The sequence below is a fragment of the Micromesistius poutassou genome (genome assembly GCF_964030765.1).
Source record: "Micromesistius poutassou genome assembly, chromosome: 2".
NCBI classification, from domain to species: Eukaryota; Metazoa; Chordata; class Actinopteri; order Gadiformes; family Gadidae; genus Micromesistius; species Micromesistius poutassou.
Genome location: NC_140272.1, coordinates 18,292,813 through 18,318,862, shown reverse-complemented (window position 1 = coordinate 18,318,862; position 26,050 = coordinate 18,292,813). Strand labels below are relative to the sequence as shown.

The 26,050-nt window shown below is 48.0% G+C and overlaps 2 protein-coding genes across 2 annotated transcripts in view; both read left to right on the top strand.

Annotated features, from left to right (window-relative positions):
- Positions 1-5,364: 5,364 nt before the first annotated feature.
- On the top strand, positions 5,365-18,872 carry il17rd (interleukin 17 receptor D; the record flags this gene model as incomplete). Its single annotated transcript, XM_084463901.1, has 16 exons — positions 5,365-5,460; positions 9,537-9,594; positions 10,511-10,633; positions 11,733-11,851; positions 12,793-12,913; positions 13,377-13,421; positions 13,518-13,669; positions 14,226-14,291; positions 14,420-14,474; positions 14,584-14,694; positions 14,805-14,989; positions 15,232-15,347; positions 16,079-16,342; positions 16,609-17,031; positions 17,795-18,102; positions 18,506-18,872. The coding sequence occupies 16 exons, from the start codon at positions 5,365-5,367 to the stop codon at positions 18,625-18,627; spliced, it is 2,364 nt and encodes a 787-aa protein (XP_084320027.1). The 3' UTR covers positions 18,628-18,872.
- A 3,847-nt stretch (positions 18,873-22,719) lies between these two features.
- Positions 22,720-26,050, top strand: part of arhgef3 (Rho guanine nucleotide exchange factor (GEF) 3) — a 6,388-nt gene continuing 3,057 nt past the window's right edge. Inside the window, exons 1-6 of the mRNA XM_084463924.1 lie at positions 22,720-23,122; positions 24,350-24,409; positions 24,848-24,955; positions 25,444-25,659; positions 25,805-25,867; positions 25,970-26,050. The exon at positions 25,970-26,050 is cut by the window's right edge and continues 16 nt beyond it. Of these exons, the coding sequence (XP_084320050.1) occupies positions 23,093-23,122; positions 24,350-24,409; positions 24,848-24,955; positions 25,444-25,659; positions 25,805-25,867; positions 25,970-26,050 (558 nt within the window). The 5' untranslated portion in view covers positions 22,720-23,092. The remainder of the gene's footprint in view (positions 23,123-24,349; positions 24,410-24,847; positions 24,956-25,443; positions 25,660-25,804; positions 25,868-25,969) is intronic.

The window sequence follows — 26,050 nt, the reverse complement described above, 5'->3', positions numbered from 1 at the left end:
TGTGAGGTAACGACCAACACGATGAACTCCTCACAAAGGACGTGCCCAGTCTCAGTCCAAACATAACCTCTCTTTCCATAAATGTTTAGGATGCGACCTCAGCAAAGAGGCGTAACAAGACGGCAAGATTTACTCAAGGTAACACCTGACATAATGCATAACTTCATTTCTATACATGATGTCCATGGCTGCACGGTCCTCATGCATTAAGGCCCTTTTTCCTATACAGCCACAAGGCAGCAGCAAGGCTGGGCGCCGCTGGCAGTGAGGACACGAGCTGTGTGCGATAAGCCGCTGTGCAGCCCTCCTCTCCATCCCCTCAGTGGGTGGATTGCATCACTTCAGAATGAGGAATCGCTGCTGCCCACACATCTGGGCCATCCAGCATGGCCCTTTTTGCACATGCCTTTCACAATGTAAACTTATGCATCCTCCTTGCCGGTGTGGATGGTATGGGGGGGGGGGGGGGGGGGGGGAAGAGAATGTTTCTTGTGAGATTTCCCAGTTCTCTGCTATTTGTCTTCATTTTGCAGAAACAAAACATTGCAGACAGTCTGCACTGTGTACCTTTCATACTCTTTTGTCCGAGCCTTGCTTTGTAGACAGAACATGATGTAGGCATAGGCAGAGCTGTGAATCCACCTTAAGTGTCTTTATCTATCGAGAGTCTGTGTCTGAAAAGGCACTTCAACGTTGGGTTCACTGGCACTTTTCACATTTCACTTTACCTTAGGCCTGTGGGAATTATTTTACTTGTAGCCTATTTGCTTTGTTTGTTAGTTTTTCTATGGCTTATGTTAGGTTAATTAAGAGTCAGATTATCGTGGCCTAAGATTTAGATTAATCTATTCACGAATAGCCTACATGTTAAACAAACAAGTGTGCTAGTAGTTTGAATCGGCAGTTCATTGGGAGCTAATCTGGTTTTGAAAAGGAACAAAAGGAACGATTTTCTCCTCCACTCACCCACCGCTGCGTGCCCGCGGCTCTTGAGGTTTAGCGCGGCACTGTTCGGCGCGGCCTGGCGCGGCTTGGCTCTTGTCTTCAGCGCGGCGCAGCGTGTGATAATGACGTGATGCTATGGTTACAGCAGTAGTAGCATTAGTAGCATTTACTGGAGCTTTTACTGGATTCATTTATGATTTGAAATATCCATAATGGGAGGACATGTAGGCTATAACTCGATAACGGATGAACTCACGGACACACACACACACACACACACACACACACACACACACACACACACACACACACACACACACACACACACACACACAGAGCGGAAGATGATCTGCTTTTATTCTTCTTCCGTCGGTCGTGTTAAACCCTCCACCTGTCCTGTGGGTGGCGCGGTGGGGGGCGAGGGACAAGGGGCTTTCACATGGAAATCAATGTAATTAGTGACGTAAACCCGCGAGGATAACCGGACGCCTACCTGGAAGGAGAGGGCCAAAGAGAGAACGAGGGGGAGAGAGAAACCAAGAGAAGACACACAGCCAGTATGGTGGAAGGTTTTCTTGGTGTTGGTTATTAATTTTTTTACTAGGCAGTGTGCATCATTTGGAGGTTTGAGCCGCGTGCCCAGAGCAGACGCTAGGTGATCGATCAGCTCATCCATACATTTAGAGATACGTGATCATGTCGTCCGAGGTGTGTAGACTCCGGAGAGGAGGGGAGATCCTGAACGCCGAACCCCGAGTCCGCTTTTACCGCCCCTGGACCGGTAAGACTCGCCTACACATTCTGACCTGCACACTAGGCTAGGCGTGCACACTCTAAAACAAGGCCTACGAACTCTGAACTGCACACCCTGAACAGGCCTACACACTCTGACCTGCACACTCAGACGAGGCGTACACACTATGACCAGGTTTACATACTCTGACAAGGCTTACACACTCAGACGAGGCTACATTGTTATTCCTGTTTGAACGCACTTTTTTTTTAACCGTTTCAAAGTGCGATAAAGACGAATACGAAGAGCGTGCAATACGACGTGCACGGGTTGGAAGAATAGCATTTCTTGTTAAGTTATTGAAGTTGTTTCGAAGTTAATAAGTTGCAGGTTATTTCAAATGATAAGGAAATATCTGCCTGCCTTGTACATTCCTGAAGAATACATTGTGCCCCACATCCTCCATCAATACAATGTATCATACCATGTTAACGTCACAACATCGTAACAGAAAAAGCACTTTAGAAATGTCATCAACGATAATAACAGTTATTATTATTATTATCATTAAATGCATGAAACATTTTTCAGACACAGAACCACGAGACCACAGGAGCAAAGGAGCCTGTGATCTTCTTCAGCATCATCATCATCGTCATCCTCATTATCTTCATCAGCAGTTCTCCTTGCGCTCCAGCTGGTACCTGAGTCGTAGACCACGCACCGCCTTCACACACACACAGGTAGAGAGGGTGTGTCCAGGGATGCATGTGTGTGTGTGTGTGTGTGTGTGTGTGTGTTTATGAATGTGTGTCCAATGTGTTTTTGTGTGTATGTGTGTGCGTGTGTGTGTGTGTGTGTGTGTGTGTGTGTGTTTATTAATGTGTGTGCAATGTGTTTTTGTGTGTGTGTGTGTGTGTGTGTGTGTACAGGTGTGTGTGTTGGAGACAGTGTTCCAGGTGAACTGCTACCCGGGTATCCAGGTGAGGGAGGAGCTCGCTGGGAGGCTCCAGCTTGACGAAGATCGCATCCAGGTACACATGACATGATAAACATCATAAAAAGGGTGGATGTCAATAATTTAATGAAAAAAACATGTTGTATGATAATTTTCTCCGCAAAAAAAGAAATATTCTTCAGAAAACGTTTGTCACAGCCCCCGCCGGGGGGGGGGGTGCACCCTCAGCACCCTTCCCGCATCCCTGATTGTGTGTGTGCGGTGCACAGCGCACATTAGTGCATGTTTCAGTGCGCTCATCATTTGTTTCGAGCCACGAAACAAATCTTGTAGCCACTTTTCGGGGAAAAAACAAAATTCTTCTGCTCCGTTGACCTTTTCTTTGCAGCTGGCGAAACGCCAAAGTAGACAAGATACACGTGTAGTTTTGATGACCTGACAGTTAGTTACGCAAAAGCCTGGTTGTGACACAAGGGACGTTACGCATCCCTGATTATGGGCGCGCGTGCGTACTTGCGTACCAGTTATGTGCACCCCTGGGTACGTGAGATTCTATTGAATATATATATATAATATATACATATATATGTATAATAAAATCCACTGCCTCTTGAACGTTGTCTCAGATCTGGTTCCAGAACCGCCGAGCTAAACTCCAGCGCTCCGTCCGGGAGAACGACCTCCAGGCGACCCTCGCAAGCCTGAGGGTCACCGGCCGGGTCGCAGGTCAGGCCCGGTGCGAACAGGAAGTCCAGGCTCACCTGGATCTCAAAGGAGCAGAGCAGCTCTCAAGCTTTGCCAAGAAAGAACCCAGCCTTGAGGTCCGGACAACACCTGGAGGTCAAGACCCCACTTGGAGGTCATGACCCTACCTGGAGGTCATGACCCCACCTGGAGGTCCAAACCCACCTGGGGGTCATGACCCCACCTGAAGGTCATGACCCCACCTGGGGGTCAGGACCCCACCTGGAGGTCATGACCCCACCTGGGGGTCAGGACCCCACCTGGAGGTCAGGACCCCACCTGGAGGTCAGGACCCAACTAGGGGATCCTTGAGTTGAGGATTCCCTTGGAAAACAGGACCGCACTTGGAGGTCATGACCCCACCTGGAGGTCCTTGAGGTCTGGACTCAGCTGGAGGTCAGGATCCAACCTAACAGGACATTGAGGTGACGACCCAACCTTGAGGTCGTACAGGTCAGGACCAACCCTGGAGGACGCAGCGTATCCAATGACTTTTACACAGATAACACAAAGAAGGTTGGGATTGGTCAGATCATCAACAGTTGGTAATTAATTGACTGCCTCTAATGAACCTTGTGCCCGATCTCCATTGTTGTCACTGTATAAAACCAACACAGCTGTACCGGTATACACCACTGTCATGTTCCCAATCCTCCCAGCACGTGTGTTTGCTGTTTTGTTTGTTTTGTAGTTCAACCACCTGATGATCATAGGGTGACGGCGCTTCTTCTTCTTGGGTGCTGAGGCTGTGCGGTGGGGGGGGGGGGGGGGGGGGGTGCTTTGCACTGAAGCAGTTCAGCTGGCCCGACCGCTCCCAAGAACACATTGCTCCTTTATAATGATACTGCTGCTGCTCAAAGCTGGAGAGATCAAGGAAAAGGATTTGGAATGGAGCCGAGGTGCATTCAGCCAAATGTGATCTTCCTCTCTGATCCTATCACATCTCACCTTCCTTCTCTCTCTTCGTCTCTCTTCATATCACATTGTACCTGCTCCTTTTGCATTAAATATGTAAATACATCAAATATAAATATGAAGTTTAAATATGGTACACTTTTTTTTTTTTCTGGACCTCATCCCGCCAACCCAGTAAGTAAAACATAAACCTGTTGGTATAAGGTAATGGTATATAGAGTCACGGGTAGGGTTAGGGTAACAAGTTACAGTCATAGTATGGGTATGGGTTAAAATAAGAAGGTTATTGGTGGGGGGGTTAAGGTGAGTAAGGTCATAGGGTTCAGGTTAGGGTATAGAGGAAAGGGTTGGCGGGGTTGAGGTAAAGGTTGTATCACTGATTAATGCAAGAGTGAAAGCCTTGTACTCAAGTGTATAACACAGGACATGTCGAAACGATCACCGATGCTAGTGATGTAGTCACAACATGCCCTGGGTTTCGATGTTATACCACTATTCACCACCAGGGACCGCTCACGTACATAACAGCACTTTTAGTTCGCTCTTGCATATTTGCACATGCATTTCGGAAAATGTAACTTATTTATTATAAGGTAATAAAACGACATACCGGTGTTGTTGAGAAAACAAGGGTTTATTAATCAAAGCTGTGTGAGTGACGGACATGGACACAGTAGAGGCCGTCACTTTTGGCTGAACCCCAATACCCCCACTTAATAATAAAGTACCGCAGTAAATAAGTTAATTATAAGGCAGGACTAAATTAAGAAAATAACATTGTGTGGGATTTTTTAAGTCTTATTATAATGCAAATTAAGATAATTAAACAACGCTAGACTAGGCTACTATGATAGAAGGGTGTCAGAAAACACAGGACGGTAGTAGAATGAATAATTAAGAAAATGATTAAAATGGACAAAAACCTAAATACAGAACAAATCGAAACATCCATGTCCCAAAAATATTTTCAATACCTGTCGCCCCCTAGTGGTTGCATTAACTTTCCCAACTTTCCGCAGCAGAGTCAGAGCCGAGCAGCAGACCCGAGACTGCAGACCTCTGGGAGGAGATGGCGATTCCGCGGATTGTCCTTCCCCTCCTGGCTACTCTGTCTCTCCTGTGCACCCCGGGATGGACCTCTGACCCGGACCCTTGCAACTCGCAGGTAAAAACAGCAAAAACCATCGTTACGCCCCACCGGTAGAACCCGCAGCAGCACCGACCGGAGAATCTGACGGTCGGAGCTCGTCTGCCTTCTCTGTTAGAATTTGCATGAACAATGTGAACACTTAACTATTGTTGTCTGTCGATGTTTCTCTCGACGGATGGCTGAGTTGTTTACGTGTTCGCACGGTTATTTCTTATTTTCTTAGTAGACCAGGTGTTTTTAAGCCACCTTTTGTGGTCAGGAATGTTACCGTTTAACTTTGTACCTGCGGGAAGACATTTCAGCGTGTAACATCTCCACCGGGACTACAGAGACGAGTTACCGACTGTCGTCTCTAATAACAGGTTCAGTTTAGACCATTTGTTTTAGTAAACAATTGTTGTATTAGTTTATACCATCGTGTTTCTTTTAGACCAATTTTGAGTTTGAGTTGACTCTTTCTAAATATTTCTCATAAAAACTGTGAAGCTGTCTTCTTTCTCGTTCTCCACCATCTGCCCACGTCAGGGTCTGGTGGGACCAGGTGGGGTGGGGGGGCTGGGGACTTTTGATGCAGAAAGCAGACGCATCGGAACTCCAGTTTCCGGCCCGGACTCGAACCTCTGATGACTTTAACAGAGGCTGAGTGCGCTGAATGTCAGGCTTATAATGTATTGTTTAGTGTGGTATTATGCGTCCGGAAGAGACTTTGTGTGAAGCTTTATAGAGGAGCGGTTAAAACAAAACGAGGAGGAACTGGGTTCGATACCTCAGCAACACAGGAGGCGTGCGTGCGTGTGTGTGTGCGTGTGTGTGTGTGTGTGTGTGTGTGTGTGTGTGTGTGTGTGTGTGTGTTAAGTGATTTCCACAGGAAGTTCACGCTGTTTACCCTGCTGAAACATTCCTTCCTGCCCCCCCCCCCACATGCCCCACACACACTCATTATCTCCCCCCCCACCCCCACCACCCTGCCACACACACACCTCCCCCCAGATCAAAGGAGCAGGAGGATGTGGGCATGAAGTCCTTCCCCCAGGAGTTACCTCGTTAAGAGTTTTTGCGTTGTTGTGTTTGTTAGTGTCTGTGTTGTGTTTTTTTGACTGTTGTTGTGTTTGTTAAGTTTCTTAGTCTGTTGTGTTTCATAGTGTTTTTGTTTTGTTGTGTCTGTTAGTGGGTTGTATGTTTTGGTAATGTGTTGTGTTTCTAAGTGTGTTGTGTTTTTTTTAGTGTGCTGTGTATTTTAGACCGCTGTTGTTGTTGTTGCTGTGAGTGTGTTGTGTTTGTTAGTGTGTAGTGTTTCGTGTTTTGTTGCGTTGTTGTGTTGTTGGTGTGTTTTGAGGGCCAAGGCGTTGCTACGGAGGTGACATAAGCCCCCTTTGCACAGCCTGTTGAAGGCAGGAATGTTGCGCAATAATTTCACCTTCTGCATAAAACATACAAATGCAGAATTGGGTGCATCGACGTCTGGGTAGAAAGGCAGGGCAGTGTGTGTGTGTGTGTGTGTGTGTGTGTGTGTGTGTGTGTGTGTGTGTGTGTGTGTGTGTGTGTGTGTGTGTGTGTGTGTGTGTGTGTGTGTGTGTGTGTGTGTGTGTGTGTGTGTGTGTGTGTGTGCACACGCAACCCGCCGTGGAAATTAAACATTTCGCTGCCCTGGTGCATATGTTGTGCATCACGTTAGATGCTGACACTGTTGTCTGTTGCCGATATATCTTATGTAAAAAAACAACAACAGGGGGGCATAATGAGATCTTCTTTACGGCTTCTTCTTCTCTGGATCATTGTATATAGGGGCTGTATACACCCAGGGTGTAGTTCGAGGGGGGGGACATGGAGAACCAGGGAGTAGTTAGGGAGAGGACGTGGAGACCTAGAGAGTAGCAACCGAGGTGACGTAGAGAACCAGGGAGTAGTTAGGGAGGGGACGTAGAGACCTAGAGAGTAGCAACCAAGGTGACGTAGAGAACCAGGGAGTAGTTAGGGAGGGGACTGAGTGACCCAGGGTCCAGCTACTGCGGGGACCTAAAGACCTAGGGTCTAGTTACAGATGGCACACACAGACCCAGGGTGTGGTTAAGGAGGGATCTTGGAAACCCAGGGTGAAGCTATGAAGGTGATCTGGTCAAGGTTAGCAGTCAAATTCTAAACTAATTTGAACACCTTAGGTTTGTCTTGACTCGTATAATAACGATTTATTCTAGGGGGTGGTGAGGTGTTAAGGGGGGGGGGGTTGTTCTGCCCGAGTGCTCTTGAACCAGACACTGAAAGGCTTTGCGACCTCTAACCCCTGACCCCTAACCTTCCCCAGAGTCAGAACAAGGCCAGGTCTCCTATAAGAAGACTCCTCTTTGAACATGTGACTAAGTCTGCAGGCTGGGGTCATGACCCTGAGACGTTGTGCTTCCTGTCTGACCGCAGAGTTAGGGGTCTGTTGACGCTGCTGGGGGACCCCCGCCTGGACACACACAGCGTCGCCCCGGAGAAGCGGTCAGCACTTAATGCTTTAAGGATCGTAACGGGTCGTAAGAACAAACTGTAGTGATGGTGGAGAAAACTAGACGCATAGGGCTGAGAATGATTTTGGGCTCTGATTGCACCTCCCCAAGATTTGGCCGGAATCTCCACCTGGAATCGCCACCTGGAAAAGCAGAAAAAAATCAAGCTATTTGGAAGCATGCGGCACGCTTTAGAACGAAGAAAGTTATTAAGTTGCAGTCGTCATTTTAACACGCAGACTATCGCGTTAACATGATCACTACAGTAACCGGGTTATTCAAGGGAAGTTTGTTCAGTTCAAGAAGTTACCGCTGTGCCAAATCCAACCACAACACATGCATACATTTCGTTGGGTGTGTCACAACTGGATCCGTCGAACAGTTGATGATTTACATCCCTGAGGACTGATTGCTGGATGCTTGCGTGACAAGACTGAGGGTTACGTTTACACGCACAGCTACATATGTTCGGTCATGTCTCATGCTCAACATGAAACGCCACGCAGATTTGCATATTGTGATACGTTTTGTGTGCGTGTCCCATTGCCACTGGGATCGACAGCTACGATGGACTGGCTGTTAACATGTTAAGGTTAACAGGTTAACATGTGGCCTCATAAAGTGATGTCACCAACCATGCATCATGATGTCATATTACAGTTGATGACGTCACTGTGCGTGCGTGTGTGTGTGTTTGTGTGTGTGCGCGCACGTGCGTGTGTGTGTGTAGGCAGCAGGTTTTGTCTGCTGTGGGAAAATCTATGGTTGGTTGGTCCTGAACAGGCAGCGCACACAGGCTTTGTGAATGGGGCTTCCCTGCAGTGCTTTTGGAGGGACAGGATGAGGGGGGAGGGGGGAGTGGGGATTAAAAGCATGTGTCCCCACAGCCACGTGACTGTGGGGCTGGTACACAAGTGTGCGTGTAGATATTAACCTCTGCAATGTAAACAAGAGCACAAGCTATCATACTGAAGATATTACGATCGTGACACACTGATTTGGTGAGCGTTGTTACCTGCATAGCTGCATACTCGTATACGTGTATGCACGTGTAAATATACAAGTCATTATCACAGACCGCTGTACAGGTCATTAGCTATATGACCTCATTAACACATCTGGAAATGATATACACACACACACACACACACACACACACACACACACACACACACACACACACACACACACACACACACACACACACACACACACACACACACACACACACACACACACACACACACACACACACACACACACACACGAGGGGTCTTGTTCCTGATGAGGCTAAGCGGCTCCAGGTGTGGGACGGAAACACAATGTAGCCTCTTTTTGTTCTCCTTTCCTCTACTCTGTTATCTGCTGGAGGTTGGGGAGGAAGCAGCCAACCGCTTGCCTCACATCTGTCATGTCTGTCTCTCCCCTGGCTGTCTCTCACCTGTCTGTCTCCCCTGGCTGTCTCAAATGCGTCTGTCTCACCTGTCTGTCTCTCACCCATCCATCTCTTACCTGTCTGTCTCTTACCTGTCTGTCCCTCACCTGTCTGTCTCTCACCTGTCTGTCTCTCACCTGTCTGTCTCTCTGTTGTCCGTCCGTCAGGTTGTTTCTGCTCCTGCTGGAGGACTGAAGAGGCTGGGAGTCACCTTCAAAACAGAGAGTAAGATAACTATGTCTGTGTCTGTCTGTCTCTCTGTCTGCCTGTTTGACTTTTTGAATTGGTAACATTCAATTATTTAAAAAACATTTCCAAAAGTTTTCAATTCCTAATGCAAACGGTGTAGGGTTCCCTTGTGACATCAGACAGATAAATATAAATGAACAAATATATAAACATATCAACACATGGGGGCAGTTTGGTGTGTATGATTGGGAGATGGTTCAGGAAATGCAGCTTCAGAGACACCTCCTCCTCTCCCTCCTCCCCCTCTCTTTTTGTTATTTTCCCTAAAAGTCAAGTTCCTGATCCCCCCTCTTTTTGTCCCTGACTGTCAGCCAGAAAAGCTGTGTGTGTGTGTGTGTGTGTGTGTGTGTGTGTGTGTGTGTGTGTGTGTGTGTGTGTGTGTGTGTGTGTGTGTGTGTGTGTGTGTGTGTGTGTGTGTGTGTGTGTGTGTGTGTGTGTGTGTCCTCCAGGTATTAAAAGACTGGACACAACTGGGTGATCTTTCCTCTATTCATGGAATGATGATGAGGAAGAGGAGAGGCAATCAGCCATGAACAGGGAGAGGAGCAGAAAAGAGGGAGGATGGGGGGGGTGGAGGGGAGGGGGGGGAGGAGGTGTGGTCTTAGACACGACTGACTGCTCCTCTTTCCTTCTTTTGATGGACAGAGGACAGGAAGAGGGGGAGGGAGGAGAAGCAGACCAGGGGAGGGGGTGGTTCCCCCTGAGAACAGGAAAATTATAACTTTAACAACAATCTGTCCGTCTGGTTTTCATATTCTCTGATCAACTGTGTGTGTGTGTGTGTGTGTGTGTGTGTGTGTGTGTGTGTGTGTGTGTGTGTGTGTGTGTGTGTGTGTGTGTGTGTGTGTGTGTGTGTGTGTGTGTGTGTGTGTGTGTGTGTGTGTGTGTGCAGACTGCTCCTCGCTCCCTCCTCTAGGTAAACATGTGATCCACGAGGTCCTCAATGTCTCCTACAGTCACATGACCTGCGAGGACCGCCTGGCCGTTATCGTCAACTGGAACCCCAGCCCTCTAGGTACCGTTCTGTGTGACAATCGGTCTGTCTCTGACCGCCTGTCTGACCGCCTGTCTGTCTGACGTCCTTTCTATCTGTCTCTGCTTGTCTCTCTACGTTGTCTGTTTGTCTGTCTGTCTGCATTTCTGTCTCTACTTGTCTCTCTTACCCGTCTTACAACCTCTTTGTCTCTCCATCGGTCTGACTTCCTGTCCGTCCACCCACCCTTTTATCTGTCTTCCTATGGCAGACTGTATATAGACAAAGCACAGGCGGAACAAACTATTCAAAATGAGCTGCACACAGGAGATGTAAACAGATACCAATTTAATGACCTGCCTGCGTGTTTCCACCTTAAGTGAGCAGCCATCCTTGAACTAATGTGAACCAAAAAGGACGTTATCGTTGCCCTCGAAAACGGTTCATATGGTGATTTGCACACCTCTGAATGTCTAAACTAGTCGTCAAAAGGCCCATCAGCAGCAATTTGACAGCAAAACGGTGACCATTAATGCCACGGCGCATTAAAAAAAAATCAAGAATAACACTTTGACAAGTTGACGAGGCAACTGTCAGCAGGAAGGACTTTCAATCTTCTTATGTGCAATAGATTGAGGCAAATTATTAGCTGTTTTTACAATGCATGGCTCTCTGACTTACCACTGAGCTGTGGGTTCTAAATCCAATGTGAGGGCAGTAATGCCTGTTTGTATATCATGCAACAAATACAGTCCTTCTTCCAGGAACATGTGCATGTGTTTGTGTGGGTTGGGGAGGGGGCCTCAGTTTATCAAAGGGAGGGCATTACAAAAAAAAAAAAGTATAGCGAAACACTATATTAACGTGTGTACTAGGAGTGAGCAATGCTGTAAAGTAATTCTCTCTCTCCAAACAAAAGTGTGTGTGTGTGTGTGTGTGTGTGTTCTGTGGTATTTGGCTGGGGGCAAGAAAAACCTGTTTTACCACACACACACACACACACACACCCCTCCCCCACAAGGTGTGTGGATGGAGAGATGCTATCCGAGAGCCTGGTGGAGGTATGGAGTTACATTCCTTTTCTTCTGCCCCTAATAGTCTAAATAAATGCCTGTCTGTCTGTCTGTCTGTCTGTCTGCAGGTATCGAACATGTGCGTGGGTTTAGGGTGTACGTGGAGGAGAAGGACCCAGAGGGGAAACAGTGTCAACATCTGATCCTCAAAGACCCGCGACAGCTAACCTTTAACTACAGGAACACGGTACGCTAACGCTAAGCTAACCTGTAACTACAGGAACACGGTATGCTAACGCTAAGCTAACCTGTAACTACAGGAACACGGTACGCTAACGCTAAGCTAACCTGTAACTACAGGAACACGGTACGCTAACGCTAAGCTAACCTGTAACCACAGGAACACGGTACGCTAACGCTAAGCTAACCTGTAACTACAGGAACACGGTATGCTAACACTAAGCTAACCTGTAACTACAGGAACACGGTACGCTAACGCTAAGCTAACCTGTAACTACAGGAACACGGTACACTAACGCTAAGCTAACCTGTAACTACAGGAACACGGTACACTAACGCTAAGCTAACCTTCAGCTACAGGAACACGGTACGCTAACGCTAAGCTAACCTGTAACTACAGGAACACGGTACGCTAACGCTAAGCTAACCTGTAACTACAGGAACACGGTACGCTAACGCTAAGCTAACCTGTAACTACAGGAACACGGTACGCTAACGCTAAGCTAACCTTTAACTACAGGAACACGGTACGCTAACGCTAAGCTAACCTGTAACTACAGGAACACGGTACGCTAACGCTAAGCTAACCTGTAACTACAGGAACACGGTACGCTAACGCTAAGCTAACCTTCAGCTACCGGAACACGGTACGCTAACGCTAAGCTAACCTGTAACTACAGGAACACGGTACGCTAACGCTAAGTTAACCTGTAACTACAGGAACACGGTACGCTAACGCTAAGCTAACGCTAAGCTAACCTGTAACTACAGGAACACGGTACACTAACGCTAAGCTAACGCTAAGCTAACCTGTAACTACAGGAACACGGTACGCTAACTCTAAGCTAACCTGTAGCTACAGGAACACGCTAACGCTGGCCTGGATGTTCAGACAGGAAGTCAGACTATGTTGAGACAGGAGGTTGAATCCAAACTGTTTCCTGTTAGAAGCTGAGCAGCCTGGCGTTCCACGGGTTGAACTTTGAAACGGACTACCTGGTGAGGGTGGTGCCGTTCCCCACGCTGATGAACGACACCTTCTTCCCGCCCTCCTTCCTCAGGACCAACTGTGAGTGGGCCGCCTGACCTCCAATCACACACACTCCTGTCACATTACAGCCTATCACATGCAGCCTGCACACGGCCTGTTTAAATAAGCCTAAATAAGGGAAATTCAACGCTGCGTTATTTCATTTTGAGTATATAATAAGAAATGTTGTCTGTCCTGTGACATGTTGACAATCTCGGGGTCAATCATCTTTTCGTTTTTTTATTTATTTTAACTTATATATTGGTTCCAAGCCATTGTCATAATTACAGCACGTTGAACAAGATAGAATGAATCCTGTTCTTACATAATAACCTATCCTGTAAGATTTAATGAAGAGAAATTTGGAAAACCGTCTGGTTGTAGTCAGGTTCAGGCTTCAAAAGCTAGCATGGGACTTGGAATCAAGTCTGGAATCAACTTTTCACGCCTGATTAAAGTGTACATGTATGTGTTTGTGTGTGTGTGTGTGTGTGTTTCACAGCCTGTGAACTTCTCTTGGGTCCAGACAATTTGTCATGTAAACCATGTAAGTACATACACGCATGTCATTTTAATAGTCATTGTCATTTTAATAGGACGAGTTAAAGTAAATCTTCTAACAATATGATTGTAACCTCTGCAGACTGGAAGCCCAGGTCTCTGAACGTGTCTCAGATGGGCAGTAATCTGCATGTGGTGTTTGACCACGCCCCCTCCACGTTTGGCTTTGCCGCCTACTTCCTGTACTTCAAACTACGACAGGAGGGACCGTTCCGGACGCAGCGCTGCACCCCTGTAAGACACCTTCACCACTTCCCCTCGTCTCTCGTGCGTCATCTCTGTTTAGAACTACATATTTACCTGTGATCTGGAAGGACTACAGATTAACATGTGTAAATGTGTGTAGGACTACAGTTTAGCATGTGATCATTGAGGACTACAGGTTAGCATGTGATTGTACGTAGGACTACGTATAAACCTGTGATCATGCATGCAGAACGCCAGTTGAACACGTGCTTACGTGTGTAGGACTACTGATTAACGTGTGATTATTTGTGTAGGACTACTGATTAACGTGTGATTATTTGTGTAGTACTACAGATTAACATGTGGTTAAGTGTGTAAAACTACAGATGAACATGTGGTAATGTGTGTAAAACTACAGATGAACATGTGGTAATGTGTGTAAAACTACAGATGAACATGCGATTGTGTGTGTAGGACTACCGATTAACATGTGATTATTTGTGTAGGACTACAGACTAACATGTGGTTATGTGTGTAAAACTACAGATGAACATGTGATTGTGTGTGTGTAGGACTACCGCTTAACATGTGATTATGTGTGTAGGACTACAGCCTGCCAAGAACCATGTGTACCCTGCAGGACGTCGGACCTGGGACCTACGCTATCGAGGTCAGATGAGCGCTCACTGCTGAGTGGCTGTTCAGTTGATACAGGTCTTTATTTATGTGGGACATTTTGTTTTCTTCTTTTTAATCCCTCTCTTTCTCCCTATGCCTCTCTCTCTCTCTCTCTCTCAGTTAAGAGATGAAAATAATTCGACAAGGAGACAGACGCAATTCTACGTGGGCCAAGGTAAGACACACACCAGCTTCTTGTAGATGAACGTGTATTGGCAGTGTGTTGGATATGGAGTGTGTGTGTGTGTTGGATATTGAGAGGGTGTGTTTGTTTTGTGTTGTAGGCCACTCCCCCTGGGCGGGGCCTATCAGGGCGATGGCCATCACAGTTCCTCTGGTCGTCCTCTCAGCCTTTGCGACTCTCTTCACAGTCATGTGCCGCAAGAAACAACAAGGTCAACACCAACACTAACCCTCTCACCCTGACACTCAAGTTAATAATTACTATCTAGTACTACCCAACTAGTTACTTCCAGTGAACATGGCTCTACTGCTGCTTCCTCAGAAAACATATACAGCCAATTGGACGAGGATAGCAGCGAGTCGTCCAATCACGGCGCAGCTCAGAGTGTCGAGAGGACGGGGCCCCGGCCCAAGGTGTTGGTGGTCTACTCCAACCAAGACGGAGACCAACACACCTCCGTCATCCAGGCCTTCGCCTACTTCCTGCAGGACTTCTGCAGGTGTGAGGTGAGAGAGGACTGGTTTGGGTTCCTTCGGTACCATCGCATGGCTATTTCCTCCGCTCCTGTCATGTTCAGGTGCAGAGGGGGGGGGGGGGGGGGGGGGGGCATTTGTCAGGGTAACCAGGTTACGGAGCGATTACCAATACTTTTCACATGTATAAAGTTGAAAGAAGTGAGATTTGACGATGGGAGTGAGATATTAGATGTGAGATATTAGATATGAGCGTGTGTGTTGGGTCCCTGCAGGTGGTGCTGGACCTGTGGGAGCACCTCCAGATCTGTAAGGAGGGCCAGATGAGCTGGCTCAGCAGACAGCTGGACCAAGCGGACCACGTCCTCGTCATCTGCTCCAGGGGCCTGCGGTACGTTCGCCCGCTCTGGTTCTGAATGCTCCAGGTCTCGCTTATGAACCCTAGCCCTGACTCTCCTTCATAAAGGGCAGGTGTTGGTTGGACAGACATAGAGGCGGAGACATAGGCCTTGGTTACACTCGTCGTTTCAATGCAACTTTTACCGTCCGATCACACGCAGAACTGTTAGGTCTGGACCATCCCACGTGGGGTCTTGCTACATCGTGCCTACACAGAGCCCGCTCTGCTTGGCATGAATGCACCATAAGACACATTGGGATTGTGTCTTTAGTTATCCAAGTCGCATCGGCATTTCAGACGTTAATATCTGTTGAAAACAAAACGATGCTCAAAGTGAAATAGTTATTTTATTTGTGAGATGTAAATTAAATGGTCTTATGGTCTTAACAAACATGCCAAATCCCTTTTATACCATTTTAATTAAGCAAGAACAACATAAGGGCGTTTTTTTTTTAAGGAAAATCTAATCTGAACACATATCCGACCACATCATTTGGATTAAATTGTCAAGGCTGGACATCAGTCCATGTGTGTTCCCATCTGGTGCATCTGATCACAAAAGTCGCATTGAAAGACATGTGTAAACAAGCACACAGAGACATAGGCTATTTGGTTAAGAGTCATTTCATATCATCAGTTTGGTTCTGTGTTCTATGTAGGTCCTATGTTAGGAGTACGATCGTGAGCCTCTCTTATTCTTCTTCTGCTTCTTCTTCTTGTAGTTACCACGTAGAGAGGAAGAGTTGCCGTGGGAAGACTCCAGTAAGTCGTCGTGGCATCAGCAGCAGCAGCAGCAGCAGCAGCGCGGCCGTTGGTGGAACAGGCAGTGACCTGTTCATTGTGGGCGTGGCCATGATTGCGGAGAAGCTGCGATCGGCTCACCAGGGGGAAGGCGGCCGGGGTGAGGGGCTCGGACGCTACGTGGCCGCGTACTTCGACTACTCGTCAGAAAACGACGTGCCCACGCTGCTCAGCCTGGCGCCTAGGTAACCCCCTCAGATTAACACTCCTTAACGCAGGTTAACGCAGATTACAGATTCAGTACACACAACACACAGAGTAACATCGATTTAGATCGAGATTTAAGATCCTCCAACACCAGTTGATACAGATTAATATCAACCGACGTTAATGTTAGTGGTTTAAATGCCAGAGAAGAAACTAGGTTCAATCCCAACACCAGTGGCAGTGGCAGATGTCTCTGAGGAGCGTTTCCACGGTGATGACAGCGGGCCGTTGTTGTGTCTCCCAGGTTGAAGCTGATGGACCAGCTGTCCCAGCTGGTGGTCTGTCTGCACCCGGGCGGCGCGTGGGATTCGTCCGACCGCACCGCCGCACCCATCAACGCGTCCCGCCGCAACTACTTCCGCAGCCGGTCGGGGCGGGCGCTCTACGTGGCCATCTGCAACATGCACCAGCACATCTCCCTGCACCACCAGGACGCTCCCGGCCCTGCCGCCGCCACCACCGCCTCCTGCTCCTCGCCTCCCGTCGCCTGCTCCTCGTCCGGCGCCCAGCCCCAGGGGGAGTCCTCCTCCCTGGTGCTGAGGGAGGTGCTGGTGAAGACGCCCGACGGGCGCCGGGACCTCCTGCAGAGGAACACGCTCGTCCTGGCCGACGGCTCCAACCCCACGCTGGCCGCGTGCTCTTTGGCAGGAGTTGTTCCTTCTCTAAGGTACACCAGTACTACAGAGGGTGCTAGTACAGTACTACAGTAGAGTATGTGGGGCGGCATTGGCTCAGGAGGTAGAGCGGGTCGGCTGGTAACCGCAAGGTTGCTGGTTCGATCCCCGGCTCCTCCCTAGCTGAGTGTCGTGGTGTCCCTGAGCGAGACGCCCTCACCCTGACTGCTCCTGACGAGCTGGCTGTCGCCCTGCGTGGTCGACTCCGCCGTCGGTGTGTGAATGTGTGCTTGAATGGGTGAATGTCAGTCAACACTGTAAAGCGCTTTGGATAAAAGCGCTGTATAAATGAGGACCATTTACCATTTAGAGTAGAGACGCTCTACAGCAGGGCCTGGTCATTCCCTCAGGTACACCAGTACTACAGTAGGGCAGAGAGGCTCTTTAGTGAACTTGTTCCTTCTCTCAGGTACACCAGTACTACAGTAGGGCAGAGAGGCTCTTTCTCTGGAGGACTTAGTTCTTCTTTAAGATAAACTATTAAACAGTACTACAGTTTGGTAGAAAGGCTCTTTATCAGGACTTGGTCATTGTTAAAGCTACACCATTCCTACAGTAGGATACTACTACAGAAGGGAATTACTACGGTAGTAGAACAGAGTATTAGTACAGTTGTATACCACGGTGGACTTCTGTAACTTCTGCCATTGTTGTTGTCAACAGGGCGACTATAAATGCCATGGCCATGCGTGGACGCAATCACGGCTATAAACTAGATTCTGGTCGAGTCTCAGTCTCCATGATGTCTTCCCTCAGGTCCTCATCTGGAACATCTGGCCTCTCGCACAGAGCACCACCTTCGTCATCATCTCCCTCAGGCTCCTCTTCTTCCTCAACACCCTCCCTCCCCCAGGATGACCCGAGCCCCTCCCCTCTTCCAGTCACACCCACCCTGACAGAAGCCCCGCCCTCTCCTCCAGAGATCCTGCCCCCCCGTGACTCTGGGATCTACGATTCGTCGGTTCCCTCCTCGGAGCTGTCCATCCCCCTGCTGGACGGCCTGTCACAGGACCAGGCGGACTCCGCCTCCTTGGCAGACAGCGAATCGTCTTCCTCTGGGTTGGGTAAGACACACTTCTTTTAAGACACACTTCTTTTCTTAAAGATACATTTTAAAGTTAACATTTTAAGATTTTTATTGTATTGTATTGTATTTTTAACTACTTTTTTTCATTTTCATCATCATTTTCTTTATCCATTTGTGTCCTATTTTATGTTTTGTGTATGCTTCCCATTAGTACGTCCTTTTAAAACTTAATTTGACGGACGGACAAAGATGGAGGGAATTGAGATAAACAAAATACAAAATACAGATGAGGACACAGAGACCAACAGGACTAATAGACCAGCAGGACTGCAGTAGGACTAACAGACTCAAAGGACTAACAGACCAGCAGGACTAACAGACCAGCAGGACTTACAGACCAGTTGGACTCACGAGACCCCCCCGCTGTGTTTGTGTTATAGGAGACGAGGAGCCCCCTGCTGGCGTCTCCCTGCACTGCAGCGACATCGGCGTTTGTAAAGTCCAGCTGCACCACCGCCCTCTACTGGCCAGCGATGCACTCACACCCCTGGCTTCAATTTGACTCTGAACCCCCTGGCTTCCCTCACTCTACACCCCCGCGTTATCGCTCTACACCCCTGGCGTCACTCCACTCTACACCCCTGGCAATCCTTCTAACGCTAAACCACTAGCTAATACCCGTGAAAGCCAACCCCCCCCCTGGGGCCGTGTTCTCTGACGGAGGTAGAGGGTGTGGTCCTCTGGACCAGAGGAGGTCCTGGTGGGGCCGGACCGATAATCATGTTCCCGGAGATGAGTCATTCCAGATGAAATGGACTGTTGTGTAATGGAAACGACCGGACCCGGTCCACTCTGTGGATGTTCGGATGTTCTCTGGACTTGGAGACCTGGAGGAGGAGGAGGAGGGGGAGTTGTGCTGGTCGGACTCCACGTAGGGGAGGGCTCGGGTTGGTCCAAAGGGTCTCGGTGGGAGGTCCCACGTCCAGTGAAGTATCAGAACTGTGTGACTAAGGATTAACCAGTTGTTGCGTGGTAATGTGGTCTAGGCACGACTAATGGATCTTAAAGGGAGTAGAATAACTATAATAGATGTTACTGTAGACTACTGTATCTTTAGGAGCTTTATAAAGAGGGTCCTTTTTTACTATATGTAAATATACATTGTTCTCCTGTCCTGCTTTGTACAGTTGCATGTTGTTTGAGCCGTTTCTATGTTAGGTTAACGTACTGTTTTAAAGTACTCTGATGTAGGGAAATAAAATGTTGCTTTTTCATTCTGACCTACATCTTTGTTATTTGTGTGTGTATGTGTGAGGGGGGGGGGGGGGGGGGCGGGCGGGGGTTTATGGTCAGAGTGCAGGGCTGGGGTTAGCCTGGGGGGGGGGGGGTGGCTAGCAGACAGGGTTGGTGTCATCCAGGGAGGTGGGGGTGTGGGTTGCTAGCAGATAACCATAGTGTGTGTTCTGTGGAGCGTCTCTCCCTGAAACCACATGGCCTCGGTAGGAGCCTGACTCATCGAATCCCCACAGTGCAGCCGAGGGCTCGGTGGAATGTCAGCCTGCTGGGTGTACACTTCAGGACCTGAACGGGATAAGGCGTTGTCTGCGTTTTGTTTTTCCAGACCATAATAAGACCCGTCACATGCACTGATGGAAGAGACACCTCGAGGTGAGGGACAACGCCTACTGGATGATGTTACTATAGCAACTAACCTGAGTAAGTGACAGTTTGAGAGCTATTTGATGAAACTAACACGCTTAACTACTAACCCAACTAGAGCTGGTTAGCTCTGAGAGCTAGTTTGATGAATCCAACTACCTAAACAAACTAGAGTAAGTGAGTTATGACAGGTATTTTAATGAAACCAACTAACTAAATCAAATAATGAGTTAAGAGTTAAAAAGAGTTAAGAGTTAAAAAGTAAAAAAAAACGTAGTTAAAAGTTTAGTTAGTACTGAGAGAGTATTATGAAAGACGAGTGATTTAACGGTACAATCTGTAAGGGATTAAATGTATTTACGTTAATCATAACATTACAATATGGCATCAGAGATTAAGTAAATATGTTAAATCAAATAACTGGCCGCTGCTTTTCTCCCTGTACCCCTAGTTGCCAGATATGAAACCAATTGGTCAATCACTTGGTGTCCATGTTACATAATGTACCTTTAAAAAAACGTCATGGCAAGTTGAAGAGTGTGTGTGTGTGTGTGATATATATGTAATTATTGTCATAATAATATAGTTAAATAATACTATGGAATAATGTTTTTACTCTAATCAAATTTTGCATTAGGAAGTTGTTTAATATCGTTTATATTAACATAATGATAACTACTCATTTCTTAATATACTATGAGTATAGAATATTCTATATTATAATTCTATATTATGAATATCACGTGTGGAGCAACAAGTTGTACTGATCGCTCTGGCCCATTAGGGAGCGCTCTGGGCTCTTCTGAAATCTCTCTCTCTCTCACCAGCGATTAATTTAGCTCACAGGAAGATAGAGATGCGATGCTGAGCAGATACAGTCTAGTAGGCCTATATGTTATTGTTGCAATGCTCCCTGCTACACACTACGTAGGAAGCTTTACTGGGCTTTTCCGACGACCAGGACCCAAGTTGATGTTGAGTAGTCTAGAATCTAGATCATTGTACAGTTGTTAGAATTGTAACTGTCAGAGCAGGTGTCCAGTGCTGTGAGAGATGGTAGTGGTGGCTGGTTCAACCTGGGTGCATTGATTGGTCCAAGCACAACCGGTGTGCCGCCTCAGCCCAGAGCCCTCATCTGTACCTAGTCTGACTCGGGCCAGATGTGGCTGATAAAACCATAAACACATATACCACAAACAATCAACATACCCCACAAACGCCAAAGCAAAGCTAGGGAGATTGCCCAGCCGATAAGCTCATCCCCCACCCCCACCCCCACTCATGGTGAACAACAACTGTTAACTGGATTCCAACCAGGGTTAACATGCCCATCTAAAACAATCGGACGCTTGACAGATGTTAGCATGCCTAAAATAACAAAAACATCCCCCCCTGAATCCCATTGTCCGCACACCTCTCCTCCCCCTCCATCCTGGAGACAGCAGGTCTGGGCTGCTGCCTTGGCTGGCGAAGGTGTCCTTGGACATGACCGTTGCAGGGCTCTCCGGGCGGGCTGGGCAAAAGGCTTGACAGCTGGGCCGCCCGCGGTGGTGGCTCCTCGAAGGCCCCAGAATAGCCCTCGGTAGGGCCACCAGGGTCCCCATCCCCATCTCTTTTGCTGCTGGTGGCCCAGCCTGTCCCTCCCTAGTTCAAAGAGGCCACGTGTTAGGCACATTTTTAGCAATGTCTATGATTAATGCCACCTTGGTGGCTTTACTGGTGTAACGGATGCCAGCTAGCTGGCGTTAGTACGTTTGTAAATCCTCACACCCCAAGCCTTAAGAACGCTTCTAGCCGCTGAGTTAGAATCCTGGGCTATTAGCTCAGTGGTTAGAGCGTTCGACTCCCATGCCGGTAGTGTCGTAGTTCGGGAGGTGGCAGGTTCGAGACGCGAGAGCGGTCCAACTGCTCTCTGCTACACTGGCCTCCTCCGATGCCCAGGACATAAGGGTTTATTGTTATTGCAGAGTTGGTTTAATTAGAGCTCCCCTGAGTGTGTGTGTGTGTGTGTGTGTGTGTGAGATGGTTGGTTTAAAATAGATTTAATATTGACTCAAATGGCATTCCATATCACCCAGAGTCTAATCAGTCTGACTCGGGCCAGGTAAGGCTGTATAAACCAGCCATCAACCTGACCACCTCCGCCCTTATATATGTTCTAGTTTATGGTATGCATTTATATACATGATATATACACGCTGTACATGGTATAGTACATGTTATAGACATGTCCCCTTCATGTAATATATATTCTGGTATGTGCTATGCTTTGTTATTAATGTTCTTTTGTTGTTCCTCTTGTTTTCAGGTTTCATCAGAAGACGTCTTCTCCTCTCCCAGGATGGATGGATGTTCAGAGGGGTTACAAACTCTCCTCCGCTATGTCTTCTCCTCTTTCCTCCCTCTCTGCTTCTCTCCGTTCTCTCTTCTCCTCTCTCCTCTCTTTTCTTCCCCTCTTTCTTCTATCATCTCTCTCCTCTCCTCTCTCCTCCTCTTCTCGTTTTATTCTCTCCCCCCCATCCTTCTTTCATTCTAACCTCTCTCACTCTCTCCTCCTCTCTTTTCTCCTTCTTTCCTCCTCTACGCTCCTCTCTCATCTCCTCCTCTCTCTCCTCTCTCCTCTTTTTTCTCCACCTCTCCTCCCCTCTGGCGGCTAATTTTAGTCAGGCTGGTTTCCCCTATGACATCATATCCTGTTTGTCAAGCAGGAACCTACTGCCCCCCCCCCCACACACACACACACACCAAAGGTCTAGAATCTCCTCAACTAGGGGTCCATTGTGTCTGAACTCCTTGGAGAGAGAGAGAGAGAGAGAGAGAGAGAGAGAGAGAGAGAGAGAGAGAGAGAGAGAGAGAGAGAGAGAGAGAGAGAGAGAGAGAGAGAGAGAGAGAGAGAGAGAGAGAGAGAGAGAGAGAGAGCCTTTAGAGTAAGGGAGCTACTAACAGAGTAGAGAGGAGCAGAAGTTGGAGAAAGAGAGGCCAGAACAGAAGAGAGGTGGAGAGAGAGGAGAACTGACGAGAAGAGCATAGAGGAGAGGAGAGACCAGATGAGAAGAGGATAGAGGAGGAGAGGAGAGACCAGATGAGAAGAGGAGAGGAGAGACCAGATGAGAAGAGGATAGAGGAGGAGAGAAGAGACCAGATGAGAAGAGGATAGAGGAGGAGAGGAGAGAGTAGTGACCAGAAGAGTGGAGAGGAGCGGAGAACCGAGAGGAGGAGAGAGGACAGAAGACAGGAGGAGAGGAGAGACCAGAGGAGAAGAGAGGAGAGGAGAGACCAGAATAGTGGAGAGGAGAGGGGAGAGAACAGAGGAGAGGATAGGAGAGCAGAGTAGAACAGAGGAGAGAAGGATAACCACTGTCTTCACGATGGGCTGTTGTCTATTTGTTCACCACCGGGTGAGTAGACTGTGTGTGTGTGTGTGTGTGTGTGTGTGTGTGTGTGTGTGTGTGTGTGTGTGTGTGTGTGTGTGTGTGTGTGTGTGTGTGTGTGTGTGTGTGTGTGTGTGTGTGTGTGTTCCTGTCTGTCTGTCTGTCTGTGGTAGTAGTTAGTGAATAAGTACTTTGTTTGTTGTTGGTAGTAAGTAGGTAGTAGTTCTTATTAGTCGGCCAGTAGTTGGTTAGTAGTTAGTTAGGCAGTTCAATAGGAGGGTAATACAGCAGAGTTAAGGTGAATGCTTGAGGTGTCATCAAGCCTGGCAGACTGAAAAACAACATCTTCCTGCTATTGTTAAGCGGTTAACCTGTAGGAACAGCCTCTCTTTCCTCTCGCCTCCCTCCTTTTTCCACTCCCCTCGCCTCTCCTCTCTCCTTTTCTTCTCGCCTCTCTTTTCCTCTCTCCTCCTCTCCTTCTTCTCCTCTTTTCTCTGTTCCCCTCTCTTCTCTCTCTTAAGTCCTCTCCCTCTCTCCCATCCCCTCCTCTCTGCGCCCCTCTCCCTTCTCCCCACTCCCTCTTCTTATGCCCTCCTCTCTCCCCCTCCACTACTCCCTTGTCTCTCCTCTCTGATCTGTTCCTCTCTCCTCCTCCTCCCCACCCTTCTCTTCTCACCTCCTCTTGTCCTGTTTACTCTCTCCTCCTTTCTCCTCATCTCTCTCCTATTCCCTATGCCTCTCTCCGCTTGCCTACTCCTCTCACCTCTTCACGTCTCCGCCAAAACAATATCCAAAAAACTTCTGCATCCGCTAGAGATTCATGAAAAAGATATATTCGAAACAGAATCGACAGATGAAAGTCAGGGTTTCAAGGAGACCCAGGGGACACCTTAAACCACCGTTTCCTAAACTCAGGAACCACATGGAATGTGTTCCGGTTGGAGATGGGTCATGACCTGACAGCACACAGATCAGCTGTTGGTGATCCTTTTCCAAAGAATTCAAAGTTCAGAGTTTTCAGAGTGCGCGGTTGTCACGGCAACCCTTTGGGTTCCAGGAGGAAACGGTTAAAGGGCCCTTGCCTTATGACCTAGGGGCTATACACTCCAAAGTCGTATTAGAGTACTACTCTGTTCGTCGTCTTCTACATGAGGAATATAATGTATGTAATATGATTAATAGTCTAAAATACAATTTAACGTTTGTGTGTGTGTGTGTGTGTGTGTGTGTGTGTATTTATGTGTGTGTCAACAGAAGAAAAGGAAGCAGCAGAGGGAGGTGGATTCGTTGAGTCTCTGCAGTCTGGACATCAACGTGAGTTGATTCTGAATGGTTGATTGGTTGAACATAAGGTTACATGGGTGTAAGGTGCACCCCAAGATTCTGAGATTATTATTACTCTCTCTCTCTCTCTCTCTATATGAATATACCTTAGATATGATATATTCTTTTTATGTTATATAGTAAAACTCCTCCTCTTCCTCCTCCTAAGACACCTACTCCTCTCTCCTCCACAACCTGCTCCTGACTCCTCCTCCTTCTCCTCTACCTGCTCCTTACTCCTCCTCCTTCTCCTCTGTCTCCTTCTTCTCCTCCTCCTCCTCCTCCTCCTCCTCCTCCTTCTCCTCCAGGAGCCCAGTGCTAAGCGGACTAGGTCTATCTCTGACGACTTGTCCTCCTTCTCCTCCAGGAGCCCAGGAGTGCTAAGCGGACTAGGTCTATCTCTGACGACTTGTCCTCCTTCTCCTCCAGGAGCCCAGTACTAAGAGGACTAGGTCTATCTCTAAAGTCTCCTCCCTCATCAGTCTCCTGCCTCCTGTTAAAACTGCTCCCCTGAAGCGGATTGGTCAGACCCTGCAGGTAAGGGCCAGATCATGAGGGACCAACCCTGCTTAATGTGTATACACACACAACTGTGTACATGTTAAAGACAGCTAAAGTTGTTGGTGTTTTCCAAAAATATTACTCTTTTGCGTTTGAATAATCAATGGGTGTCATATGCTGTATTCAGCCTGCATGCATTGTTGTTCATGTTCCTCTGGACCAGTCAGAGGATCTTACATAACGCTGCATATAGCGATTCAAGTGCATCATTGTCCCAATGGTCAAGCGTTGCTTAGTGTTTGGACCCCACACCTACTACCTAGAGACCCGTGGCTCCATTGTTCTGACTGCGGAACAATGCAGTGTGAGCCCGATTCTCGGTGAGGCAACGCCCTGCAAGCTTCTCTTTCGGTTCATCCAAAGCAAGATGGGAATCTGTAGATTCTCTCTCTCTTTCTTTCTATTGTTCTCTCTATTTCACACTCTCTCTCTCTCTCTCTTTCCATCTCTCTCTCTCTCTTTAGCGCTCCATCAGTTTTCGTAATGACAGGCGGACAGAGGCCCCGCCCCCCTCTCAACCCTGGCCCCGCCCCTCCTCTGTGACTCAGACACGGCCCTCGGCAACGGGCGCGGCGGCCTCCAGCAGTAAGAGGCGGGACAGCAAACTGTGGAGTGAGACGTTTGATACAGGACACGGGACCCCCCAGATGCTGAGCCCCCAGGACATACGCAGACAGGAGGTACACACACACACACACACACACACACACACACACACACTGCACACCAGACACTCTCACACATACACAGAAAGCCACACACAGCACACTGTACATTCACACAGGCTGTAACTACTGGTATTGGAACCACTCTTTCTCTCTCCAGGCTATCTTTGAGCTGGCGCAGGGCGAGCAAGACCTGGTAGAAGATCTGCATCTGGCAAGAAAGGTAAAACCAGGTCTTCTACTGGTTATACTGGGAGCTGCCTAGTACAACCACAGCCTTTTACTGGTTCTATGTGTTAATAATGTGTGTGCGTGTGTCTGTCAGGCCTACCACGATCCCATGCTGAAGCTGTCGATCATGACCGAACAAGAGCTGAACCAAATCTTTGGCACCTTAAACTCCCTC